This window comes from Aspergillus brasiliensis, assembly GCF_001889945.1.
Source record: "Aspergillus brasiliensis CBS 101740 unplaced genomic scaffold ASPBRscaffold_7, whole genome shotgun sequence".
NCBI classification, from domain to species: Eukaryota; Fungi; Ascomycota; class Eurotiomycetes; order Eurotiales; family Aspergillaceae; genus Aspergillus; species Aspergillus brasiliensis.
Window position 1 is genome coordinate 5434 of NW_027137448.1, and position 23684 is coordinate 29117.

Here is a 23684-nt window from a genome sequence, read left to right on the forward strand (position 1 = left end):
ATTAGAAATTCTCGTTACATAGCACCAAATATGACTGTTTGAACAGCTTCAACACTATCTATGCACTGCGCAGGAAAATCAGTGTACAAGAAATAGTCAGTAGTGGTATTAATATGATCCAGCTATGTGATCAAGTCTACTAGTATCATTGCCTCGACAGTATCTCATGTCGATGCACAACCCTGACAGTTATGCCCAAAAGCCTGGTCTGGTATTACGGGTCGCCACGGGAAGTGGGTGACGCACCGATTTTAAGCTGACGTAGGTCGTGACAGACACAGACTAGCACTATGGATCGCTAGAATTAAGAACTATACCATGAAATTGGAGGTAGACGTGCAGAAGGCATTTGTGTACTGCTATTGCATGATAGTGGTTGAAGTGAAGCCAAAGACTTTGTTCTGACGATGCCTCATGATTGGCCGGAAAGGAAACCGAATGCTTAGTCATGAATAGCGATGGCGATGACGTTTCCCGAATAAAGATGACTGAAGGAGCAGGAAAGAAATTGGGAGAGGCGAAAGACCGACTGTGAATGGCGTACCTGTAGAGAAGGCTACCCTGCTGGATACTATGATGTGGTGGTGCTAATAAGACGGGTGGTGATATGTCAAGACATAGCGGGTACCTTAGGGACGGACATGATTTGCCTCCGTCTCCAACTTCGAGAACTGCAGTCGATGGAGCCATCGGATAGATGTGGATTGGAGGATCCCATCAATCCTTGCATGTTTCATCATCGATTCGTGGGTTTCCTGCGCTTTGATGCATGTTGGGGACCCTGCTGATATCATACCCTCATCATGGCCCAGACTCCATCCGCGTCTGGACGGTGACATCAGATGTCAGGCCAGCTCAACTCATTAGCTATATAAAGCCAACTCAGCATTGTGGTTTATTGCTCATTTTAAACAAACTCAAACGATTTCTCTGATACTCCGAAGTCATTCAATTCTACTCAAAAACCCCATACGATATCCAAAACTCAATATCACAATGTCTTCTGATCCTCACCGCGGCGGACGTCTCGAGGACATGGCCCCCGAGGGCACTCGCATTCCCAATGATGCAGGCATCATGAACACCATCCCCTCCGTGCCCCGTCCTGACCAACGCTCCGAAGACTCCCAGTTCGATAACTACGGTATCGCCCACCCGACCTCCGCTTTTGCCGCCGACAACGCCACCGACATGCCTCGCAGCACAAGAGACATGGCTCCCTCAGGCGAGGTCATCACCGGAACCGGAAACAGTTTCCCAGCTGAGGGCGAGTCCAAGAGAAACTTGATTGGCACCAACCACCCGGGCGCCAAGGGAGAGTCCAGAAACTTGAAGCACGCCAATCTGAACCGCAGTGCCTATGAGCGGTTCTCCGGGGAGGACGAAGATGCTATTGGCGAGCATCAGATCAGGAACGAGTAAACAATATGCATATCTGGGATATGCTTGGCATGAACATGATGTATTATAGATAACGAAACGATATTTGCTTCTTTGTTCTATGTTCGGTGCTTTCGTAGAATTTTCGTGTTGTGTAAAATTCTCGTATTGTTAGCCTATAAATCCTCGGTAGATCTCGTCGAGAATGTCGCGCTTGCGTTTGCGGTCCGCTCGTTCCGCTTCTTCGGCTTCATCATCAGGTTCACCCTCGGGTTCCCGTGAGGCCCAGGTGCGAATGGTTCCGTCGCCGTGGGCCGAAAACATCTCGATCCCTTCTCCCGAGGCACCGTTGCCACGCCAGGCAAGAGCGTTGATCCTCGCAGCGCTGAGGGCACTGGAGCGTCCCTGAAACTGCTGACGACCGGTCATGAGACCCGGTACACGAAGGAGCTTGGTGAAGGTCCCTTCGCGAAGTTCAAACATGAAAATCTCTCCTCGGTCATCTTTCTCATTGAAATTCGGCCATAAAAGCGTTTCTTGTCCTGGGGAGACCATACCCCGAGGTATAATGAGTGGTGCCCTTTCGGCCAGGTGCGAAGTTACACTGTTCCGCACGCGCTGGCCAAAGTGCACAAGCGTGTTCGCACCTGTACCGGCATCCCAGACTCGAATCCGGGAGTCTTGCCCAGCGGTCACCAGGTGGCTACCAGTGGACGTCCACCGCACGCCGGTCACAGCGCCATTATGGGCTCGAGCGTGCGGTGAGAATGCTGGGCGGCTTTGGTAGGAGGCTGGGGTGGATCCCGGGCGTACGAGGCCAACCGCATCATCCATGTCTAGTGCTGCGATGGCTGAGTTGTGGCCTCCTCGGCGGATATCGAAGAGAATCACTCTATTATCTGCCGAGGCAGAAGCCAAAATATGTGGCTGATGAGGAGCCCATGATACAGACAGCACTGAAGATTCGTGTCCGGGGAGACCATGTGTAGACAGACCGGAACGTAGGTCAAGTAATCGCACCGGCTTCTCTGAGGTACCTACCGCGATGAGTAAAGGAGACCCTGGATTTGACGATAACGAATGGGTGTACGGGGTGCAATCTAGATTGAAAGTGTGCACTGGTGTGATAGACCCCGGAGCTAACGCCGAAAGCTTGAGTGTGCCGTCGTACGAGGTTGTCAGAATAGTAGACGGCGTGGGATCAAATGGATATATGGAGACGGAGGTAATGGCACGTGTGTGGGCATCTTCATGCGAGGCTCTGTTGATAGATGCAACAGACTGATGTACGTGTTTCAGTTCTGAGCCTCGTGTTTCCAAATCCCACAAATGAATCGAAGGATCTGCACCTCCAGACACCATGCTGTCTGCCGTTAATTGGAGCCAGATACAGGATGGGTGTAACATACAATCGGCCGTCATAGTGATCGATGGCGAGCACATTCACTCCCGCCTTATGAGCATATACTTCATCATCAAAGACAACCCCTGCATCCTGAGGAGAATGTCCATTCCCAGCTTGACTATTCCCGAAGGATATGTCTCTACGTGCTGAGAAGCGAATGCCAGGTGCCGGCTCGAGCTGTTGGACAAGCTGCGTAGTTTGTGCGACATGGAACGTCGAGGGACTTATGGACCCTAAAGCCCTATTGAGAAGATACGCATTCATTCATTAGGCTAACAGAGCTCTTCCCTGAGCCCCGTGAGGATATATCTTAGGCAAGGCAGCTATGTTGTGATGAGTAGATGGGATGACTCGCCCTCACATGACCGCAGCATCGACCGGAGAAACGTTGCGCCGGATCACCAATCAACGAAAGGGAAAACCTTCCGGCGTCGCCAAAGCAATTCGGGAGTATCAACTTGCCCACCGGCAGAGTCTCCTCCAGCCGTCCGGTTCTTCTTGGGAACAAGCTTCCTGATGCTCTCCCACGGGCGGCCTTAGCTAATCCGGGACTATGTCCTACGGCAAATCCCTTGCATTAAGCCAGAATTCCTTCGTCCGGCCTCCCACCGCCGATGTCGTCGACGCTCAGGAACGACAGGATGAGCTCGCGGCCAGGCGACAGAAGCGACAAGTGACGGTCTATGATGCCGTTGCGGGTTAGTCTTTCTATGGCTTATATCCTCCACTTCGCCAGTCTGACTGTATCCAGGTCGGGTGAATCTTCATGGCTTTTTGCCCTCGGTCCCTTACCCTTCCAAAAATCGCGATACGCAATCGTCCAGCGCTCGTCCTGTCCGTCCCGAAGAAGTCCTTTTCCGTCGACTAAAGGCCCCACAGCGCTACGAAGAAAATGACTTTTACTTTGCTCATGAGGCCCTCCCGCCCAGCTGTCCCCTCCCCGGCTCCGAGCTACTCGAGGCCATTCACGCCTATTCGGCCGACTACTATGACCATGCGACGATTGATCGGGGACGGGATGATCATCAGAGCATGGATGAGACGGCGTTGATAGCCATGGGAATACTGATGGAGGAGATGGCAAAGGAATCTCTGGGTGAAACCGGAGACATGGTGCTAGTGGAGGGGGAGGAAATACCGACCGACGAATACCCATCGGTCCCTCAGATCGACCGAAAAATAGGCCGTAAGAGAGCAAATACCGGTCAGAGTATCACCATGGCGAGCTCAGGTGACGAGCTGGAGAGCGTGGTGAAAAAGAGGCGGCCAAAGAAGCGCAAGTTAGGTCGTAAAATGACTTCCGCAGCTGAGATGGACTTGGAAGATGATGAGATGTGGTGAGGACTTGAGTATGCTACTCAATGGTTATCGTGCCTATGGCAGAGTGCGACCTTACAATGGCATCATTGCATCATCCATTCTCCTTCTGGTGTCGAATACTCCTTCGATGGTGACCGCTTATAATCAGTGCACGGAAACCAGAGCTTGAAGCCAATACGATGCGCCTAGATTGATACTAGAATTGCTTGGCTGAATGCCCAACTGCAAGGGGCAATGAATGTCGTCTTTTCAGCACGCCACTAGATTAAGATGCATCGCGCGCATGGATAAAGCAGGATCGTCTCAGCTCAGCCAGGTCCTTAGTTCCCACCGTCTATCGAGGCAGCAGTAAGAAGCATCGTGTCTCTGCTTCCTATACGACCAGTCTCCTAGTTCAGCCCTGCCAGGACCCTATGCATGTTGCAGTTGCACATCACAAATCTTAGCCCGCGATCATCGTCGACCCGGCGCCGCCAAGGTCTTGGCTGATGCATTTGCTGGAATGCCGTTGAACCTTGATTGGACTGGCCTGTCCATCTTCATGCACCCCAGGGTCAGTCGCCCTGCTCAGTGCTCGCACTTTCTTCACCCAAGCATTCCTTGACCGTTGGAACAAGGTTTGTGCGGAATGCTTGTTGTATCAGATAGCCTGTCTCTTTCCAACTTTATACCAAATATCCCCAATAGCATCCACAAAATTCCTTCACCTATAACATAAGTATGTTTCAGATACATACCAGAAAGTAGCGCTGGCGTGATCAAAGCGCAGTCATATGACCTGTCACCATGTCAATTCCGCAATCAGCCGTCATTCCCGCCAGCCTCAACACTCACGGTCACCACGGTCTGGATAAATGCATCAGCCTGTTAGTAGCCCGACTAGATGAGACTATCAAACAATAATAATCTCAAGAGGGCTGTAATAATGTTGATCAATTCTCAATAGTGTGGTGTCGCTTCTCGTCTGCGTCCAGCCGTGCAGTGGCTGACTCAACCACTGCATAACCAACGTTTGCCTAGGCTTCCAACGCGCCTCAGGAACAGGCTACCGGCACATCAGCAAGCTAAGCATTTTATGTCCGTCATCCTATGCACAAATCTTACTGTAATCACGTATAGCTCTCCTCGGTACATCCTATCCCGCACACCGCAGACAAAGCCCCTGCAGCTGGACCAAAACAGTTCCCGGAGAAGTCCGGTTGAGACGGACTCCCAGCACTAAAACTTACTCACGGATGAAAGGGAGCGAATACTCTCACCGAGCGATCGACCATCCTTCTGACCGCCGTCCATAGCCGTGTTTCATAGTCAGTAAGCTATAGCCAAGAGTCTTAGCTCACCGCGATATAGAGTGGCCGTCAAAGAAACCTTATCTCGCGCTCAGGGTGTCTCAGACCCTTTTTGCTCCCTCCCAGCTATCTTTGATGATTATGAATCTCACTCAGCTGACGTGTGCTTTGCGGGATAATTCAGTGCCCTGGGAAAAGGCAGGATGCCATCGGCTGACACAAGCTTTTGCTTATGTCCGGGAGCTGCACGCTTGTATGGGATACACGCAATACCCGAACCGTGCGTGGTGCTTTGCAAAGATCTGCATCGGCTAGATGGATGCCCTATTTACTGGATTGTATAGGTCGAATATTGCGCGATCTGTGCGTTTTGGCGTCAGATTGTAGGTAGGTTTGGCGAACGTAGGGCCCTTGACATGGACAAGGGTCCAAAGTCGCACTGACGCAGATTGACGGTTTGCCCGGGAGAAGTGTATAGCTTCCTTTGGTCTCACGGTGTGTCTCGCTTTGTTTGATGTACCGCCCCGGTAAGGTGAGAGTAGTAGGCTGATAGGACGTTCCTGTGATTCTTGCTTGTCCTCTGTGGATGACACGGCATTACCGAGGATCCAATTCCGGCGCGTTATCTATACCTTGTCACACACAACCTGTTAGCTAGAGAACGCCATTCGGATTGCTTGACAGGGGACCGGGGGCAGTGTCAGCAGACCTACGTATCTTCCCTACCAGGACAGAGACAGAGACAGAAGAGGCGAATTCCCGGGCGATGATGTCGCGCATCGACATAAACGTCTTGCAGGGATGAATAGAGCGGGGTATGTGCCCAATGATGGGAAAAGATTTAACAGAATCGGGAGTAGATAGGAATAAAACATGTGTTTATCGCAAGGGATAATCCCATGCAACTGCAGGGAATGAACGTGATTACCAGTAGTAATGAGTACTCGGCAGCCCTACGGGGAGAATAAGCAATACCGAGGCCATTATAGTTGAAGTCGATTGAACCCGTGATACCACATGACCGGGGGACTTGCACCGTTTGAATAGCATCTTTACTCACTCACTCACTCACTCACAGGTCCATCCTTTCCAGTCAGTCCCCATCCTACAGTAAGTATCCTACCAGCAATATGGCATCTCCGACCCCCACAGACTAATCTCGTTTATGCGTGTCAGCAACCACAAACAGGAAATGCCCTCCCTCTTCTCCACAGGGTCCCGACAGAAGCAAAAGTCCCAGTAGATAGCTCAAGGCTACCTGCCACACCATGGTAAGTCGACGCCTCCGTCTTTTCCCCGCAACCAATGGGGCGGGTGATTGGGCACCCCATCAGGGCCACTAAGGAAGGGGGGGGGGGGGGGGTACTACAGACAGACACACTAGTATGAGCCTTAGTGGGTGCGTTAGCCTAAGGGTGTCTTTTTCCTGTCCTTGCCAAACGAGAAAATCAGACGGGAAAAACAAAAGTTAACTAAGGGTCGAGCTAGCCGCCTAAACTTTCCAAAAGCGCCAAACAAGCCCTGATCGTATCACATCTGCGGGCCACGGGGACGTGCCACACCTTGAAGGATCTGGAGAAGATGATCCCCTCCGTGGCCTCGATCAATGGGATGCAGGTGAAGGAGTACATTCAGGAATTGACGGATGAGGGACGCATCCGGGTCGAGAAGATCGGCAGTGGGAATTGGTATTGGTGTTTTGGGGGAGAGGAGAAGAAAGAACGGGAGGAGCGTGTCCGGAGGTTACGGGGAGAGGTGGATCGGCTCCGAGGGAGTTGGGAGGCTGCGGAGGCTAGATTGTCTGCGCGCAAGCAGGCGAGGGTGCAGGAGGAGGCAGAAGAAGAGGAGCATGGGGGTGGTGAGGAAGCGCGCCGGAGATTGATGGCGCAGAAGGCAGTGCTCGAGCGAGAGACACATCAACTGCAGGGGGAGTGGATGGCGTTGGCGACGAGTCCGGAGGGGAAAAGCTTACCGCAGATGACAGAGGAGACGGAGGAGTATCGGCGACTGGCGCATCAGTGGACGGATAACATCTACATCTTGGAAGGGTATGTGGATAAGGTGACCGGAGGGGATCGGGAAGTGTTGCGAACCGTGCAGCGGGAATGTTATGGGGAAGAATACGTGGAAGGGGAAGGATTGCGTGAGCTGGAGATGTAGTCCGATCACTAAGGAATAGTTTAGATGGTTGATGCTGATGAATGATGGTGGGAAGTAGTTGATTGAATCCATGAAACCATCTGTCGGGAAGTTTGTCAGCGGCTTCTCATCGGTAGTTATCTAAATAGTTAGCCAGACAGTTTACCTGGTCCCATCGATGGGACTACTTCGCTAGTGAGTCAGTTTTATTTGCGTGGATGGGCCACGAGAGGTGGTCAATGTGACTAGTCAAGGGGAAAGTAGTAATAATCATCATAATAACAACCATCACTAGTCTCGACTCCGTACACGGCAGGAAACAAACCCCAAAGTTGTCTAGTCTCCTACGTAGTTTCGTAGTAGTAGTATCTGCTTTCCGGTTATAATTAGGTGGGAATTCAGGTCGATTTGCTCCGAGTGGAAACCGCCGAGCCACGAACGGCCCAAGAGAAGCTTGACTTCGACCACCGCCGGCTGCTTATCTCCATCCCTCCATCATCGTCTCCTCCATCACTCCATCCATTCCTCTGCTTTCCTGCTCTCCGCTTGGACTAGGAGTTAGTCAACTAGTTAGTTACTACGGCTGACTCTTTCCCTTCCCCTTCTCCAAACGGATCCATTCCTTTCTTTTCCTCTGTGCTATACTATTCTCTATTCTCGACTTCCTGCGTGTCCTGGTCTTTCCGACTGCTCTTTTGTCATCGTCTTGTTTCTCCCCCCCCGTGACTCCCTCCACACTAATTCCGGGACTATCCATTCCTTTTCCTTCCCATCATCCCTTCCCCTCCAGCATATCCCCCGGTTATAGGGGCTATTTTGTCAACTCTCTGGCCGTGATCGTGGGAAATTCCTGCCGAGAAATGATGCGGGCCTGTCACCATTACTCTTGATACCTCTCCCCTACTTGTCATCTCCCTTTCGTCTCTCTCTTTGCTCCTTTTCCCTTTCCACCCCCCAAACTCCGAGATTTGAGACACGATCTTCCCCGACCAAACTCCCCGCATCCTCAACGTCCCCCAACGAACAAGGCGACCCATTCATCCCACTAGGGACGCGCGCTTGGTCAGACTAGTGCTGTCTGTGCTGGGACTGGGGTTGGAACTGGTCCTAGTCCGGTCGTGAGACTGACCCTGCTGCTCCTGTCGTCGTCGTCGCTGCTGCCTTCGCGCCCGACGGCCACATCGGGCCGGTTGATCGGTAGACTGATCGATGGTGTCTGGACGGAGAATTTCCCAGCTGTCTCGATCGCGTTCTCGTCTCCCTTTACCCTCGAGATCTAGACGGTGTGCTCATTCTCCTCATCGATTCGCCCCCTTGCTTCCGCCTCGACCACCACCTCTTCGTCGCCGTCTCGTCACTTGACTGACCGAAAGTGACGCTGCTGAGCCCGGTCCTGCCAGCCTCATTCTCCCCCTCCTCCTTCGTCCTCGCCCCCTCCCTCCAGGTTTTCATCCGCCCCTCCCCTGAATTCCGCCGTCAGCAGCTCGTTGTCCGCCGGATTCCGATTTCCTTGCTTCCGATCGCGATTTCTCCTTCTTTCGTTCCCTACCTCCTCGTGCATGGATTGGGTGGTGTGTCATGTCCGTCAACCCTCTCCCCTCACAGCCCCCCTCGCCGCTCGGTCGGAATCGCAGCTCCCTCCTCTCCAAATTTCGCTCCCAACTCGGCCAACGAAATCGCAGCATCACCGACTTCTACATCGAACCGGACGATCCGTGGCGCTCATACTTCCCGGGGGATGTCATCAGTGGGACCGTGGTCCTCACGGTGGTACGGCCCGTCCGCATTACACATCTGGTGGTCTGTCTCCATGGGTTTGTTAAGGTCTTCAAGAATACCGTGCCCCCGGGCGAACAGGCTCAGGATTTGGGGTTTCTGGGACCGGGGCGCGGGCGTCGCGGTGCCGAATATCTGGGAAATGGCCTGTCTACCCTCTTCGAAGACGAGGTCGTACTATGCGGGGAGGGCCGGCTCAAAGAAGGGATCTACAAGTTTCGCTTCGAGATGTGCTTTCCCCCGTATGCGCTACCCAGTAGCATCAATGTATGTACTGGCGATTCACCTCTTATACTGGTATCTCTGACTTAATACTGGCTTTCGCATCTAGTTCGAACGAGGCACGATATCATACATGCTTACATCCACCCTGACTAAACCGACGACGATCAACCCGACCTCGACGTGCCGGAGACGCGTCAACGTCCTAGAAAACATTGACATCGCGCCCTTTCCCCCGCCGAAGCCGCGCGTCGTTACGCTCGAGCCGATCTCCCGACGGTCCAAGTCGAAAGCCAAGGCCAAGTCAGCCGGATCTGACGCGCCTGATACGCTCTCCATTGATCCGACGGCCCATGGCGGCAACAGTCTCGACAATCGCCCGCCTCTAAGTCCGGCGCCCAGCAACGTTAGCTCGTCGAGTCGGCGGAGTAATAGCAGTATCAGCTTCCAGGTTCCCAGCGACCCAAGCTCATCAACGAGCACGGGAATGCGAAATAGCGAGGCCCGCAGCATCACCCCCTCCACGACAGATCGGACCATCATGGCCAAGGCGGAAGTGCTGCGCGCGGGCGTGCTGCCGGGGGATACCTTGCCGATTAATGTCACCATCAATCACTGCAAGCAGGTGCGCAGCGCGCATGGGATTATCGTGACACTGTATCGCCAGGGCCGGATTGACCTCCAACCTGCCATCCCAATGGGGAAAACCACAAACGGCAAGAAGCCCGTCTACGAAGACTACTATCCGCGCTCGCGGACCGGCTTAGGCGGCCTGACCCTTGGCAGCAGCCGCACCACCGGGGTGTTCCGCAAGGATTTGGCACAGACGTTCGCACCACTCGTGGTGGACCCAACGAGCCTCACTGCGCTGGTGAAGACCTCGATCCGGGTGCCCGAGGATACGTTTCCGACCATCACGCGCACGCCGGGGAGTATGATCAACTTCCGGTACTATGTCGAAGTGGTGGTCGACTTACGGGGCAAGCTCACCTCGCCCGATCGGTTTCTGCCCCGGTTCAACATGGTCTCCTCGGGCGGCAACTTCTCCTCCAGCGGGCAGGTCCTGAACCCGGCGGATGTTAATAACAGCGTGATCACGGCGAACTGGGCCGGCAACATTCTGGACACCGATCAGATTCGACGGGAAAAGGGCGTGGTGGCGGTGATGTTCGAAGTGGTTATTGGCACGCGTGACTCGCAGCGCGGCGTGAAGGCGAAGGAGCGCACCCCTTCCACGGCCGCCCCGGTGGATCCTAACCAACAGCCAGCTGGTCCGGACGGCGAGGCCTGGACGACTGATCAGTCTGCCACCCCCAATGCCGAAGGGGAATATGCGGCGGAAGACGACTACGGCTTCCCGCAGGAGCCATCCCACTGGCCGGAATACGCCGGCCAGGAGTACACGGGCGAGCCACAGCCATATCACTCCATTGGGGAGATGGTGTCGACGCCGCCGGCCGACGAGCCGGGCGATGAAAAGAGCCGGCTCCGGCGGGCCGAGCAGATGCTACTGCCCAGTCGCCCGCCCGAGGATGCCGGGGTGGGATCGTCTGAGATGGCGATCCCGACGGCGCCCGTTCTGCCGGAGGATGACCACCTGAACGACTACCACCACCTGCCGTCACCGACCGAGAACGGGACCCCGCGGGCGGTGATCTCTGCGGAGTCGGTGCAGACCGTCGTGCCCGGCAGCAGCGCGACGGGTGCGAGCGAGGCCGGGCCGACTGGGGAGGATAAGCTGGAGCTCGAGCGACAGCGATTGATGATGGAAGTCAGTGTGCCGGAGGATGTGGAAGTCACGGAGGCGCCTGGCCGGTCAGCGGATGCGCCGACGGCGCCGGTGTTCCACGACGACGAGGACGATCATCAGCTGGTGGGCGGCGCGGCGCGCGGCGATGAGGCATTACCGCGATATCAGCGGTGAGAATAAAAAGGCGTTTGTGGATTGCTTGCATTGCGGGAATACCGGGAGATACCATCTACGTTGCATGTTTGTAATGTTTGATTTTGGATTTTGAATAATTATGAGTAGCCTGCGGCATTGAGGGCGTCAATAGACTTGTTAAGCATATACTGCTAGCTAGTATACAGTGATTGGTAATGGGATAGGCGATAACGAATAATCAGTGAAGATAACTACGGAGTAGAGATTAGTAGAGGCGATTAGGCTGAACTGGAACGTAACCCGGTCGCGCCAAGCCCGGTGCTAACCTCCGATCGTATCTCACCTTTCTCTTCCTCTCTCTTTCCTCACCTCACCTCACCCCCAACCCAACCAAGACACCCATCCACAAACATCTTACGGGAAATCCCCGTAGGCCACCATAACAATGGCCTTCCGCACCGGGTCCTTTGCGACCTTTCTCATCGTCTGCCGTACGCCATCCATACCCATCCCAATAACCCCCTCCCCCATTTCCCCCCCAAACCATTATCCCCAAAGATACTAATGATAATAATAATGAAATAGCAACATCCTTCTTCCTCGGCCTCATCTTCTCCCTCTTCCCCTACGACTACCCGATCCTCTGGTCCACGACCCCGACACCCGCAACCCACTTCGACTACTTCGAATCCCACCTGCGCTTCCTGCACGCCTCCCCACCTCTTATCCCTCGAATCCTGCACATCGTCATCTTCCTCGGACTCCTGGGTCTGATTATGAAATTGTACAAGCCCTCAGAGAGTAATATGCTCTTTGATGGCGCCAGTTTGGTCCTGTATATGTGTGGGATTACGGTGTATATTGCGAATATTGTCAAGGGGTTGAGGTTGGTGAGTGGGGGGGTTTATGGGGATGATTTAACATCCCAGGGGAGTGGGAATGAAGGGGATGTGGAGAAGGGACAGATTCTGGGGAGGGAGGATAGTTTGAAGGTTTTGGCGGCGAGTAATACCATCTTAGCACTGGTGCTTGTGGGGGTTCTTGTGTTGCAGGCGGGGCAGTGGTATGCGGAGAGGAAGGAGGCGCAGGAGGTGGAGAGTTTTGATAAGAATAAGGAGGTGAAGAAGGAGGGGGTATCTGAGGGGGGGAAGAAGAAGAAGGATAATTAGTTGTATTGATTAGGTGGGAGGGTGTTGGTGTGTTGTTGTCTGTGTGGTGGGTTAAGTGAGGTAGAATGCTATGTATGTATGAGGTTGTTTGAAAGCAGCTAGTCAATCACAGGTATCATCTATGTACAGCATAGGTATCAGTTATCAGAGTATATCAGTATCAGTCAGTATCAGTCAGTATCAGTATGCAGTCATCCATCCATTAATGCAATATCCACCCAAGCATCCTACATCTGCAGTCCCTCCGGTCGGAATGAAAATGGACTCCGCGGCAGGTCCGGCGTCCGCGGGCTCAGCGCTTTCGCGAACAGCTCCTCGCCCGAGTCGGCGCTCGCGGTACGTCCCAGCGCTCCCATCGATGCGAATCCCGTGTGGTGCTCGACATTCTGCTGCGCCTGTACCGACTCGGGCGGATAGTGCACCACCGTTCGAGGAGCCTCTGGCGCGGCTTGTGGCGCCGGACTGCGCGCCGGTCGATGTATGCTGTGGAAGGAGTTGAACGAAGACACGGCCACGTCCGGGGACTGGGGAGAAAGGAGATGTCGCGCTGAGGCTGGACAGCATTAGCATCAATCTGGTCTCTGGTATATGGTGTACGCACCCTCCTTCGGGGACAGTTCCCGCTCGCTCGTTTGCAGCTTCAACCCCTTGAGCTTCTCCCCCAGTTTGCCTCCACTGCTCGGGGAGACCGGCGTCGCAGGCCCCATGGGATAATGCGGATCCGGGTGACTCTGCCCGACCACCTTGGGCCCGTCCGGCGACAGCGATACGCCAAAGTTCGTCTCGATCCATTCCTTCTCCTGCAGCGCCATGTGCAGCGCAATCCCCTCGGCGTTGGTGCGACATTCGTCCTGGATCTCCTTGTCCAGCACCTGCAGCCGCTTCTTCGCCCATATTGTGTGTAGCACGCCCTTCTTGCCCGCCGACCGGCCGTCCGCCCCGAGCTCGGGCGGAAATATCGCGGGCAGCGGGTTCAATTGCATGGGATCGGGGTTCTTGGCGGACGGAGGGGCGTGAGCCGGGGGCTCGTAGGACAGGGTGACGGTGGGCGGGATGGTAACGTGTGGCGGCAGGAGAAAGTACATGCGACGGGTGTTGTCGCTCGTCTTTTCATCGGCAGGGAGAACGGCGGTTTTCCCTTCCCAGGCCACATGCCAGGAACCCCCCGGGAAGGAGGAGGAGGAGGAGCGGGCGACAGCGTCGTCCTCCCATTCGATCATCATGATTTTGGTGCCATCGTTGCCTTTGCCCGCCTCGAACTCGAAGCGGGCCAGGGCGGTGATGGTGATGGGGCCCGTGGAGAAGCGGTGGGTGTCGAGGGCAGCAAAGTCACTGTTTGGGGTGAAGGGCGTCGGGAGCGAGTGAGCCATGGCAGGAGGCGAATAGATAGGGGGGGTGGGAGGTGGGAGAGAGATGGGAGTGAAGGAGAAAGGGAGGAAGATCGTAAAGGGAGAGAGGAGGGGATTCGGAGATCAGGAAGAGGAGGAGGAGGCAACGGAGCAAGTAGCGCACGACACTAGCAGATAAGATGGCCGAGGATGCATGGAGGAATTGGAGGCGCTGGAGAGGTTGGGAGAGAAACGGCGCGCGCAGATCACGGGATGGACGGCGGAGACAGCAGAATAAGAAGAGGAAGAATCCGAGGGGATCACCGCATCAGGCAATCTGATGTCCTTAACAGGTGATAGTATTAATTTAGATTATGGTTGGGAGGGTCGGGAAATGCAGTCTCAACCGGGGATAAGTTGCCTCCTCGAAAGCCAGTTGAATGGTCAAGATGAGAGAGGGAGAGACAGAGACAGAAACAGAGACAGGGAGAAGATAGAAGAGTAAGAGTCAAGGGAAAGATGGAGAAAAGAAGACCAAAATAGAGAGGGGCATCACTTCATCTGCTGCTTCTGCTTCGTCTGCTTCTTCTTCTGCTGCTGCTTCTTCTGTTTCGCCGCTTCTAAATATAGCCTCTTGGCATCACACCGCATCGGTCAGCATCGTTCACTCAGCCAGTCTTTCTCTCGGTCTTGTCTCTGCTGTTCTCCTCATGGTCTCACTTCCAGAACCCCAAAGAATCCCCGCCTAACCACGGTTGGCTCCGTCAGGCGTCCCCCTCATCGGCCGAATCCATGGTTCAGTTGCCCGTCAGGTGTCAGCTCTCTCCAGTGGGTTTCTGACAAAGCTGGAGATTCCAACACAGATCCCATGGATGAGTGTACGATAATTAGCAACCACTGATGATGTCAACCTCACCACTAGACAAAGGGAACAATCAGAAGCATGAAAAAGACCTGTTTAGCACTACCCAACAGATTGCGAGGAATCAAGTGCGGACACTGGTCTAGTTGTAGTCCCCACTGGCGCCGTGATGGTGGCACAGTGGCTAGTAGACGCCTGGGAGTGATACTGAGGGCGCAATCACCAGCACGGAGCCAACACTTGCCTCTTTGCCTCTATTGCTTTCTTATTTTCACTTTATTGTCTCCCATCATCTCCTGTAAACCATCCGTATCAAACCGTACCATACCGAAGCGCTGGATCACTTCATGGCGACCATACGCGGGGTCACATCACCATTCCTTGGACAGCAGCGCTTCTTCTTGCCCCATGACCCCCACTAGAGTGATGAAGAATCATCGTCATGCAGGGGGGGATTGCGCTTAAGGTTGTATAAGAACCTGACAGCCACGCAGTGGTGTTGTTATATTCGTCCCGCCGCCATGACTATATCACCGGCATTGGTGGTTAGTCCGGGACATTGATTGGCTGAGAGGAGAGCATCAAGGAGGGGAGCGTCGTCAATCTGGTGCGGCAGCGAGCGGGCATCATGCATCCTTTGTCACAGGGGCGGCATCACCTAGTTAACCGCTGGAAATCTGGTTTAGTGAGGTAGACGACCGACCAATAACTCGGTTTATGGTGCCAGATGGGTACCCTCGTCAGGATGGGACTTGACTATGCAAGCATCAGTATCTGATTTGACAGGACACTTTTTGCCTATGGGAACAACCTACTAGTATCACTGCTGGCTAAAAGTCTGCCAAAAATGTGCGGAGATGGCTACTGGATAGTCTCAGCCAGTCAAATCAAGCCTCGCAGGAACGGCTCCGAGGGGCAATTCGGATGGAGTGAAGGGCTTGGCTGTCCACACACACACTCGATTCCATTGAACTCAACTCATATCAGAGAAGTAGGAGACTGCTCTTAAAAGAAAGACGACATGCAAATAGCAAGAAAGTCCAATTCTACCATCTTCATCTTGGACTCCTCAACAATACATATATCCATCCGCAACCGTGGCATCCAACTCCCACCGTGCTCGTTACCAAAAATATCCCCATGAGGTCCCAGAAATAGCACTACATAAGCACCGAGCAGGGGACACCTGCACCAGGGCCGGAAGCCAATCAGATTCTCAGCAACCAAGACTAGTCAATTAGACCCTGGCGTTGCCAGAAATAACTTCCCTGCTGGGATGAAAATAGAACACCGAGTCCGCCAGACACTTGCACGCGAGGCTTGATCCCGTCTCTCCGTCGGCGCTTAACTGACGGCTTCTGATTGAACAAGGTGAAAGCAGACTCCACAGCAACCAACCTACCATCTGTCTGGAATTCGGCGCCGGTCCCCTCCTAGCAGGGTATTGGGCCAACTGATCGACCAGGAAAGGAAGGGTTCAGAAGCGCCAGGATTGGGTGCAGTGGATGGAGGGACGGCATGACCCATCAGAGAGCAACGAGGGCTTAGTGCCGGCCCCTCGTTGCTTTTCTTGCAAAGTATGCCATGAGTTAGTGGCTACTGGCTACTGGGGGATGGAGGATGGAGGATGGATGATCCTCCGAGCGGCTGAGATCCCGGCGGCAAATGGAGTGGGCGTTGAGATGTGATGAAAAGGCGACCAGGTGCATTAGGTTTGGTGATGGGAGGGCCGGGGGTGCACCAGTATGTAAGCTGGCTGATGACATAGTGCTGATTCTATCATAGAATTACTGTGTACACTGTAGAGACTAGAGAGGGAATCCACCCTGTCTGCAACGCAGGCATCCAAATATAGGCCACTCACTTAGCATACTACCAGTAGTAGTATCTATTTACTACTGACTACCAGTCACGGCATCCACACGTCATCCCTTTTCTTTCCCCACACATCCCTCTCAAGGCTGTCCACCAATCACATCTTCTAAATAAAGAGGGGAACCCGCCAGCAGATCCACTGCGGCCCCATCGGGCTTAGTGCCGGCGCTTAACTGCTGCCATTGATTCTACGGAGTAGTAACTATTCCAATGGAGGGTGTGTGTACTCTGAGTACAGTCTGTGCCATGCAGTGACTACTTACTACATACCTCAAGAAGCCAGAGAAAAAGAGTCATGAGGCTGAGAGAGTCTTGTCCTACTATTCAGCTACTATCCTCTACTATTGCCACAATTTCAGCTACTATCACCATCCCCGTAGTGGATATCCTACTAGTAGTATTCTATAATCTTACAAACTGCCAGGGTATTCCCAACCCAATCAATCTAGAAGCCATTCGAACAGACTAACTACCGACGACTATTACCTAGAAAGTAATCACCTCCGTCGCTCACTACATCCCCCACTACTAAACAAACCAATCATCTCGACCCGCAATTCTTCAGCAACAAGATGAAACAAAGAGCGCGCCTTGTCCTCCAATCACTGTCCGCCATGCACCCGTCCTAGATCACAGCTGGGGGGTGTGGTTCACATTCTCTTGATTCGTCCGGGATAAGCGATGATGGATACGGAGGACTAGGAGTACTTGAGATTGATTACTCTGTTAGGAGAGGGGGTCTTTTTCTTGTTGTCTGCCGCCAGGATAGTAGTAGGGGCCATGCTTTGGTATGTATGGTATGGTAATGGTATGGCTGGTGGTGTTGCGTTACGTAGGGCTATTTACAGGTGATTACCACTGTGTAATTTATTCGTTTCTACGGCTGTGTGTGTGTAGGATTGATTCCTGCATCACATCTACTTGGGTCTATATCTATTCCTCTACTCTAGATATTACGACTATGATGGTATACAAAGACCATTGAACACTAACATACTCACACTACTCTTCCACATACACATCACACTTCTTCCAACTCCATCACCTCCACATCTACATACTATGTATCCAACAAACCCCTCTCTACAATAATACATATCGAGTCCCTGGTGTTTTCCAACAACTTCATAAGTCAATTAAATACCCCTCATCTCCATCAAACCCATCACAAATTCCACCGCGCGCCTGTCTGTGCTGTGCCCGTCTAATTCCCAGCTGGCACCAACCACCGCGCCAATCCCACTTTGCCGGTAGCCCAAAGCCTAACCAGTACCCAGTAGTAACCACTAATCACAGTTACTAGTTAACTACTAAACTCTCCGACCAACAACCCAACCCAACTGACCACACCACCAATCATCCCCGTTACCATATCCCCGGGATACAAAGACAACCCAACCAACCCAGTAGCCCGATTACTGGAAGGAAGGAAAATTCAATGCGGCGCAGCAACGCGCATAGCCATTTTTCCTATCAGTGGACGTGCGTATATCTTTGTGGAGCTATCTATGTATCTATCGCTTGGTAATCGAGTGGGTAAGTGCTTAGGTTAGTAGATGGATCTGTTTACACGTGGATGATGGAAATTAGTTGATTAGGTGCATAGAAGGGGAGACTGGAGGGGAGAAGGGTTGTTGGGTTACTACTATCGTTCTTGTCTATGCGTTTACTATTTCTGTACTCTGTATATATTGTTTATCTTCTGAAGGTAATTCGAATGAGGGGTTGTAGGGGGGAGGAGGAGGGGTTGGGCTGGAATTGATCAATGTGAGGCTCTGGCTAGAAGCGCGAGAGAGTGGATTGGTTTAGAAGGAATCGATCGGTCGAATGAATATTGAAATCGCTGGATAGTATCAAGTGGGGATCATACTACTCCGTAGTGATAAGTGGTCGAGCCTCTGCTGGCGTATATACCCTGCCTAGTATATTGCCAACGCATACCTACCCTGCAAGTACTCTGCTACTACTATTACCACTGGTAAGTCTACTGATCGATCACATGAAGTCATCATAATGGTAATTGAAGAAGAGAATGAATTTCAAATCGCACTGCTTGCTCTGAGCTGAACCCAAATGAAATAATATCTCGCTTGCTTCTCCCTCCCCCGCCTCCAAACTCCTAACGCCGGACCCTGCGCTAGTACCATGACCCATAGAAGATAAACAATAAAGGAAAAAAATGAAATAAACCATGCAGCAGCCTTAAGGCTTCTTCTTCTCCTTCTCCTCCTCTTCCTCCTCCTCCTCCTTAGTCTCATTATGCTTTCTCCGCTTCCCCTTAGGCGGATCCTCCAGCTGCGTCCGCTTATACGTCACCGTGTGAGTGACAACATGACGCACGCTGACTCTCCCCACCGTCGCACTCCGGGGGCCATCCCAGTAGCGCATCTTCCAATCGGCCGGGGAGTACGAGTACGAGTAAGGTGATAGGACAGGCGTGGTCGCACTCCGCGGCGTCTCCAACGTAGGCGAGTACCGCATTGGCGGCGGGATGCGCAACCGGCGCAGACCCATCATGTCCCGTCCGTGCCCCGGTGCACCACCACCACTTCCTCCATACGGCGAGGGAGGGGGTAATGTTGCTGTCGCAGGCCGGGTTGGGTGTTCGGGGAAGCTGAATGAACCACTGACTGCGCTGGCGGGTTGAGACGTGGGGGTGGTGGTGGTGGTGGTCTTGTTGGCCTTGTCCCAGACGAAGCGGGTGACGGTGCCTCCGTTCCCATCCGGAGTGAAGACCGGTGTGAATGATTTGAGGAACTCGGTATATGCGGCCGGAGGTGTGATCGGTGTGGAGAGACTCTCATCTGTCTTCCTTGGATCTTGCTTTCCTGGTGCACCGAGTCGGACGCCATTGTCCGGGTGGAGTTCCGAGGGGAACGTCATGTTTTTGGGTGTCCGCAGCGGATGGAGGATTGGTTTGGCGGGCATGTTGGTGTAGAAGTAGATTGCACGAGTGAACTGGGTATATATAGTACGTCCACAGCAGATGACTTGAATCACAAGGTCGCGCCTGAACTGGTCACGTTGTGCGTGGCAGTAGAAGGAAGCGTGGTATAGTAGAGAAGGATGTAGGCAGCGGCAAGCCTGAGGCAGCAAGGGACTTTCAGGTAGGGCAAGGTATAGTCCACCAAGATAACAGCAAGCACGAAGCTATATAGTAAGGACAGAGAGGAAAGACCCTTCGGCTGCTCTGGCGCGCAAGGAAGGAAAAAAGGAGTAGGAAAAGTAGCAGGAGGGAAGTGGAGGAAGATTATTTATCTCGAGTTGACGCCGACACAAACGCAGACGGATTTCCTGTACGGTACGGGTATGGGCTGTCTGACACGGTAAAGTTACCGGACAAGTAAGATACCGTGTGACACGCTAACCCCAACGCGGACTAAACGCTCAGCTCCTTTGAGCAACTCGGCGCCAAAGCCTCGCCTTCTCTCCAAAAGCACCGACTCGGATGGTGGCGATCGTTGGCCGCCAGGAGCACGGCAGAGCTGAGGGTGTGTGGAGTGTCAGGAGCGGAAGAGGGGATTGAGCTAAGACGCTTGCCGTGTCTGCTCCCGGAGTGATCAAAGTGAAAGGAAAGGAGACAAGAAGAAGAGAGAAGTGTGCTGCTGCCTGGATAGCGATTGAACTGCGTCTTCTTCCTCTTCTTATACCTTTGCTCGAGGATATAACATCGCTGGGTGTCTCTGTCCGCGGCAAGCAATCTCCAACATCCAACACGCTGCAATCCTCCAGGAAGTTTCGCGCTTCCGTTCCTCGAGTCAAAGGCTCCGTTACCCTGTCAATGTTCCCAAACGCAAATGCATCCTGCATATACAACATGCCCTTATCGCTGGAACGGCGCTCAATTCATGACTCCTCATCGATCTCTCCGGCGCGACATGCGTTGGCCCCTCCTGGTTCGCTCAGCGTTAACGCGTGAATCCACCTTCCGGCAAGAGGGCGGCTCGCCCATCCGCAACCCCAACTTCTGCACACGCCGTGGCTTCAGCACACCTATTGCGTGCGGTGATTAGCGCTGCTTGTGGGATCCTTCAATTCCATTGTTGTTCTACGCTGGCAGTTGGGCCAATCTACCGATACTGCTTGTCTCTCTACCTTATTTTGTCGGCACTTAATCTATCGGGCGGCTGCAAGTCATGCTGGCGTCTTCACGCCCTCTTCACCTTCCTGCGAATCAGCGGGTCGATCCGATGGGTGCAGCCCCCGTTGCCATGGGATAGCGGTTGCCGGCGCGGGGTTTGTGACTGATCTCGACTTTGGCCTCTGCAGTGTTGCTCCTACCACACCTTGGCGTTCCTGCGGCCATGTCACACCAGCACTTGCAGAACCTGGCTTGCCCATCGATACGATCGGTTGGCTACGGGCAGCCAATGCATATGGCTGCGTGTGAACCCCTCATTATGTTCGGACGTTCTGTGCATCCAACGGCGGGGGACTGTAGTAACTGCATTGCAAGCTGGCCTAGAACGGCCATACTCATGCCAACAAGGTTGGTTGTATGATAGCACTGTTGCATTGTATCTTCTACGGGACAGTGGAGAATATTCCCTAGATTGAGAGACATACTGTTGTTTGCATCTGGGTACAGTTTACTGGTCACTAACAGCGCCAGAGCTCGGGCCTAACACTCTGCCGGTTTAAAGTAGCGCTGCGGTGGGATCAAGCACGGAAGCGCCCATCATGTTCTCGGTTACGCTACAGCGTCTCTTCTTCTGAGAGTGTCACACATGTCGAGTGCCCGCACGCAGTCTGCAGAAGAGGATTCGCATCAGGTTCATTCAGACTGTAGTTGTCACCCACAGCGCTTAAGTCATGTCCCGCAACAACTGGGATCATCGAGAGGGTGTAAAGGATGTACAAGGACACCTACACCAATCGATTTCCCCTCACCTGCTCGAGGGGTTGTGAGCTTACCATTGAATTTTTCCAGCGGTGCTGTGGCATTTACCAACCACCAACAATATCGGAAGCAAAATCACAAGCCTACCACCTACGCCGCACCTCAGTCTAGCAGCACGCATCCCGATAACCCTTAATCCCAAAGTGATCAGACGTGGAAGTTGAGTGGTAATTAAAAGATAGGCCATGACAGCCTCCTCAACCACATCACATGCGCACACGTCGAGTACCGCTGCTTGTTTGCCAGTACGTAGTGGCACGAATCCTCTAACTCAGATGTCTACTGTCGTAAAGGGATCATGGCCATCTATCCTTCTGCGCAGCAAGTCTGAGCACTACAATCGTCGAGTATTAGTATCTCATGATTTGGATGTATCACATTCGATAGTAAACCACACCCATTATGTAAGGCTCTGAAAACATTGATGAGTCCCTGTTAGGGTCAATTACTGATTCAGAGCACTAACTAAGTGTACCTGCGCAGTCCGTTGTGCACCATGTTCCTGTCCTAGCCTTGTCCAGAGGTGGCTGATGTCTAGCTCATATAGTCGTCGACAGAAATAGCTGAATATAATTTATTGCTTTTAGTATCTGATGATTTACGAAAGTGTGGCTCGATAACCAATGATTCGTAATTGTACATCTCCATCCAAGCCGTAACGGTCCTGTAGTTGATCATCGGGTAAAACACCATCTAAAACACACCCTAAGATAGTGTTAATAAGCCAAGAGGATAAATTGAAGTACTGCAAGAGTAGAAATCCTAACCAAACATATCCTCCCGACCCTCCCTCCATTCTCGTACCCGACGTCTCAGCTCTTCTATTGATATAGATCGACCCTGAGAACCAGGAACAGGAACATCACCAATCGTATCAATAGACACAAGACACTCGAGCATCTCCGAAGCACGACCATAATGCCCAAGCCAGGCTTCACGAATGATAGCATCCAGCATAGGACGACCGGTGTGTATATGAGGTAAGACCCATGTACCTTGACTGTCAACCGACAGCTTCGGCTCGATACCATGCTCCATATGATATATCAGCGACCCCATGGCAAAAATATCCGTTGCTTCGGATAATGTCGGCGAGGGGCCGTTTATCGAAAGAGCAAGGTTTGGCTCATAAAAAGGGCTGGCTGCGCTAAAGTTACACAAAATAACATGGTCGTGTTCGTCTAGAAGAACATTATCTATCTGCACATTGGCATGGACGATACCTAGTTTGTGGATATGGCAAAGTGCATCAGTAAGATCGCGGTACCAGCGGATGCGATGACGCTGAGGGGGGATTTTGTCCTCCGATAGTGAGTGGTATTTGCGGAGGTAGATGCCCTCTGGTTGATTGACATCGATGGCTTCTATGATGTGGGGGTGTGGATGGTTTTGGAGGAGTTGTAGGAGAGTTCGTTCGTTTTGCAACTTGTTGGGTTGAGAGGTAGTATTTGAGGTGTAGTGCCATCGGTCGCTCGCAGAGGTATTGTGCCCGGGAGGTTGGAATGGCGAAGATGACTTGAGAACTATGTGGTCATCCACCTTGTACACTCGAGCAGATGATCCACTTTTTATGACTTCCAAGTCGCGTTGGGGATGCAACTGTATGGTGTACGTGTCACAGTTTGGTGTTGAGGCCTCATCGCCAGCCGGATGGTTAGCCACAAGATCGTCAGGCTTGTCAGCTCGAGACGGATGATTCCCGATAGATAGCGGGAATATATGAGATAAGAGCCCGAATGCGCGATAGCCAAGACAACCAAAGTAGCGCAAGGCAGTCAATGCCGTCGAGTAAAATCGCCAGAGATACGACAGCATTCTGTAATAGCCATATAGGAAGAATCAAAGCTAAGACGAGATGCGTTAAAACAGACCACTGGAGAACCAAAGACGCTTTTCGAGCTAACAACTCTGTAAAGGATCCAGGCAAGTGATAGATACAATAAGAGCCCATCAGGGGTGATGTCGATCTCCAGCGTAGGAGGGTCACGTGCAGCGATATAGTATCGATCCGAGTAATAGTGCTCACATCCCTGTTAAATGAGAGTAATAGCTTGTTCTGAAGCCAGTAGAATCATGTGTTGATCTTACCGCTTTATGTCCAAAGCCTGGAGGTCGAAAATCAAGGGCTCAATAT

At 52.8% G+C, this 23684-nt stretch overlaps 9 protein-coding genes across 9 annotated transcripts; 5 read left to right on the top strand and 4 right to left on the bottom strand.

The window, feature by feature from the left end:
* Positions 1–996: 996 nt before the first annotated feature.
* On the top strand, positions 997–1422 carry ASPBRDRAFT_196370 (uncharacterized protein; the record flags this gene model as incomplete). The annotated part of the gene is made up of 1 exon (XM_067620984.1): positions 997–1422. One exon carries the CDS (start codon positions 997–999, stop codon positions 1420–1422), a length of 426 nt encoding a protein of 141 aa, XP_067478056.1.
* A 129-nt stretch (positions 1423–1551) lies between these two features.
* ASPBRDRAFT_126716 (WD repeat protein) lies at positions 1552–3049 on the bottom strand (the record flags this gene model as incomplete). The annotated part of the gene is made up of 2 exons (XM_067617891.1): positions 1552–2743; positions 2790–3049. The coding sequence occupies 2 exons, from the start codon at positions 3047–3049 to the stop codon at positions 1552–1554; spliced, it is 1452 nt and encodes a 483-aa protein (XP_067478057.1).
* Positions 3050–3338: 289 nt separating this feature from the next.
* ASPBRDRAFT_128026 (uncharacterized protein) lies at positions 3339–4126 on the top strand (the record flags this gene model as incomplete). The annotated part of the gene is made up of 2 exons (XM_067618021.1): positions 3339–3483; positions 3537–4126. The coding sequence occupies 2 exons, from the start codon at positions 3339–3341 to the stop codon at positions 4124–4126; spliced, it is 735 nt and encodes a 244-aa protein (XP_067478058.1).
* Positions 4127–6662: 2536 nt separating this feature from the next.
* Positions 6663–7554, top strand: ASPBRDRAFT_30599 (putative GAJ protein; the record flags this gene model as incomplete). The annotated part of the gene is made up of 2 exons (XM_067622795.1): positions 6663–6665; positions 6883–7554. The coding sequence occupies 2 exons, from the start codon at positions 6663–6665 to the stop codon at positions 7552–7554; spliced, it is 675 nt and encodes a 224-aa protein (XP_067478059.1).
* A 1557-nt stretch (positions 7555–9111) lies between these two features.
* On the top strand, positions 9112–11455 carry rim8 (pH response protein PalF; the record flags this gene model as incomplete). Its single annotated transcript, XM_067617940.1, has 2 exons — positions 9112–9576; positions 9641–11455. 2 exons carry the CDS (start codon positions 9112–9114, stop codon positions 11453–11455), a joined length of 2280 nt encoding a protein of 759 aa, XP_067478060.1.
* A 406-nt stretch (positions 11456–11861) lies between these two features.
* ASPBRDRAFT_126799 (putative secretory component protein shr3) lies at positions 11862–12585 on the top strand (the record flags this gene model as incomplete). Its single annotated transcript, XM_067617903.1, has 2 exons — positions 11862–11907; positions 12002–12585. 2 exons carry the CDS (start codon positions 11862–11864, stop codon positions 12583–12585), a joined length of 630 nt encoding a protein of 209 aa, XP_067478061.1.
* A 31-nt stretch (positions 12586–12616) lies between these two features.
* Positions 12617–14104, bottom strand: ASPBRDRAFT_591894 (uncharacterized protein). Its single transcript, XM_067628012.1, has 2 exons — positions 13187–14104; positions 12617–13132 (listed from the first exon to the last, which is right to left on the bottom strand). The coding sequence occupies exons 1-2, from the start codon at positions 13953–13955 to the stop codon at positions 12813–12815; spliced, it is 1089 nt and encodes a 362-aa protein (XP_067478062.1). The 5' UTR covers positions 13956–14104; the 3' UTR covers positions 12617–12812.
* Positions 14105–18879: 4775 nt separating this feature from the next.
* Positions 18880–19578, bottom strand: ASPBRDRAFT_79876 (uncharacterized protein; the record flags this gene model as incomplete). The annotated part of the gene is made up of 1 exon (XM_067629483.1): positions 18880–19578. A coding segment is annotated over one exon (699 nt), but the record flags the coding sequence as incomplete, so codon positions are not given.
* Positions 19579–22159: 2581 nt separating this feature from the next.
* Positions 22160–23461, bottom strand: ASPBRDRAFT_43671 (uncharacterized protein). Its single transcript, XM_067625041.1, has one exon. The coding sequence runs from the start codon at positions 23363–23365 to the stop codon at positions 22313–22315; it is 1053 nt and encodes a 350-aa protein (XP_067478064.1). The 5' UTR covers positions 23366–23461; the 3' UTR covers positions 22160–22312.
* Positions 23462–23684: the final 223 nt, after the last annotated feature.

Coding starts and splice junctions, on each gene's coding strand:
- ASPBRDRAFT_43671 (XM_067625041.1), bottom strand. CDS start 23,365: ATGCTGTCGTATCTCTGGCGATTTTACTCGACGGCATTGACTGCCTTG.
- ASPBRDRAFT_591894 (XM_067628012.1), bottom strand. CDS start 13,955: ATGGCTCACTCGCTCCCGACGCCCTTCACCCCAAACAGTGACTTTGCT. Junction 13,133..13,186: donor GGAACTGTCCCCGAAGGAGG/GTGCGTACACCA, acceptor GTCCAGCCTCAG/CGCGACATCTCCTTTCTCCC.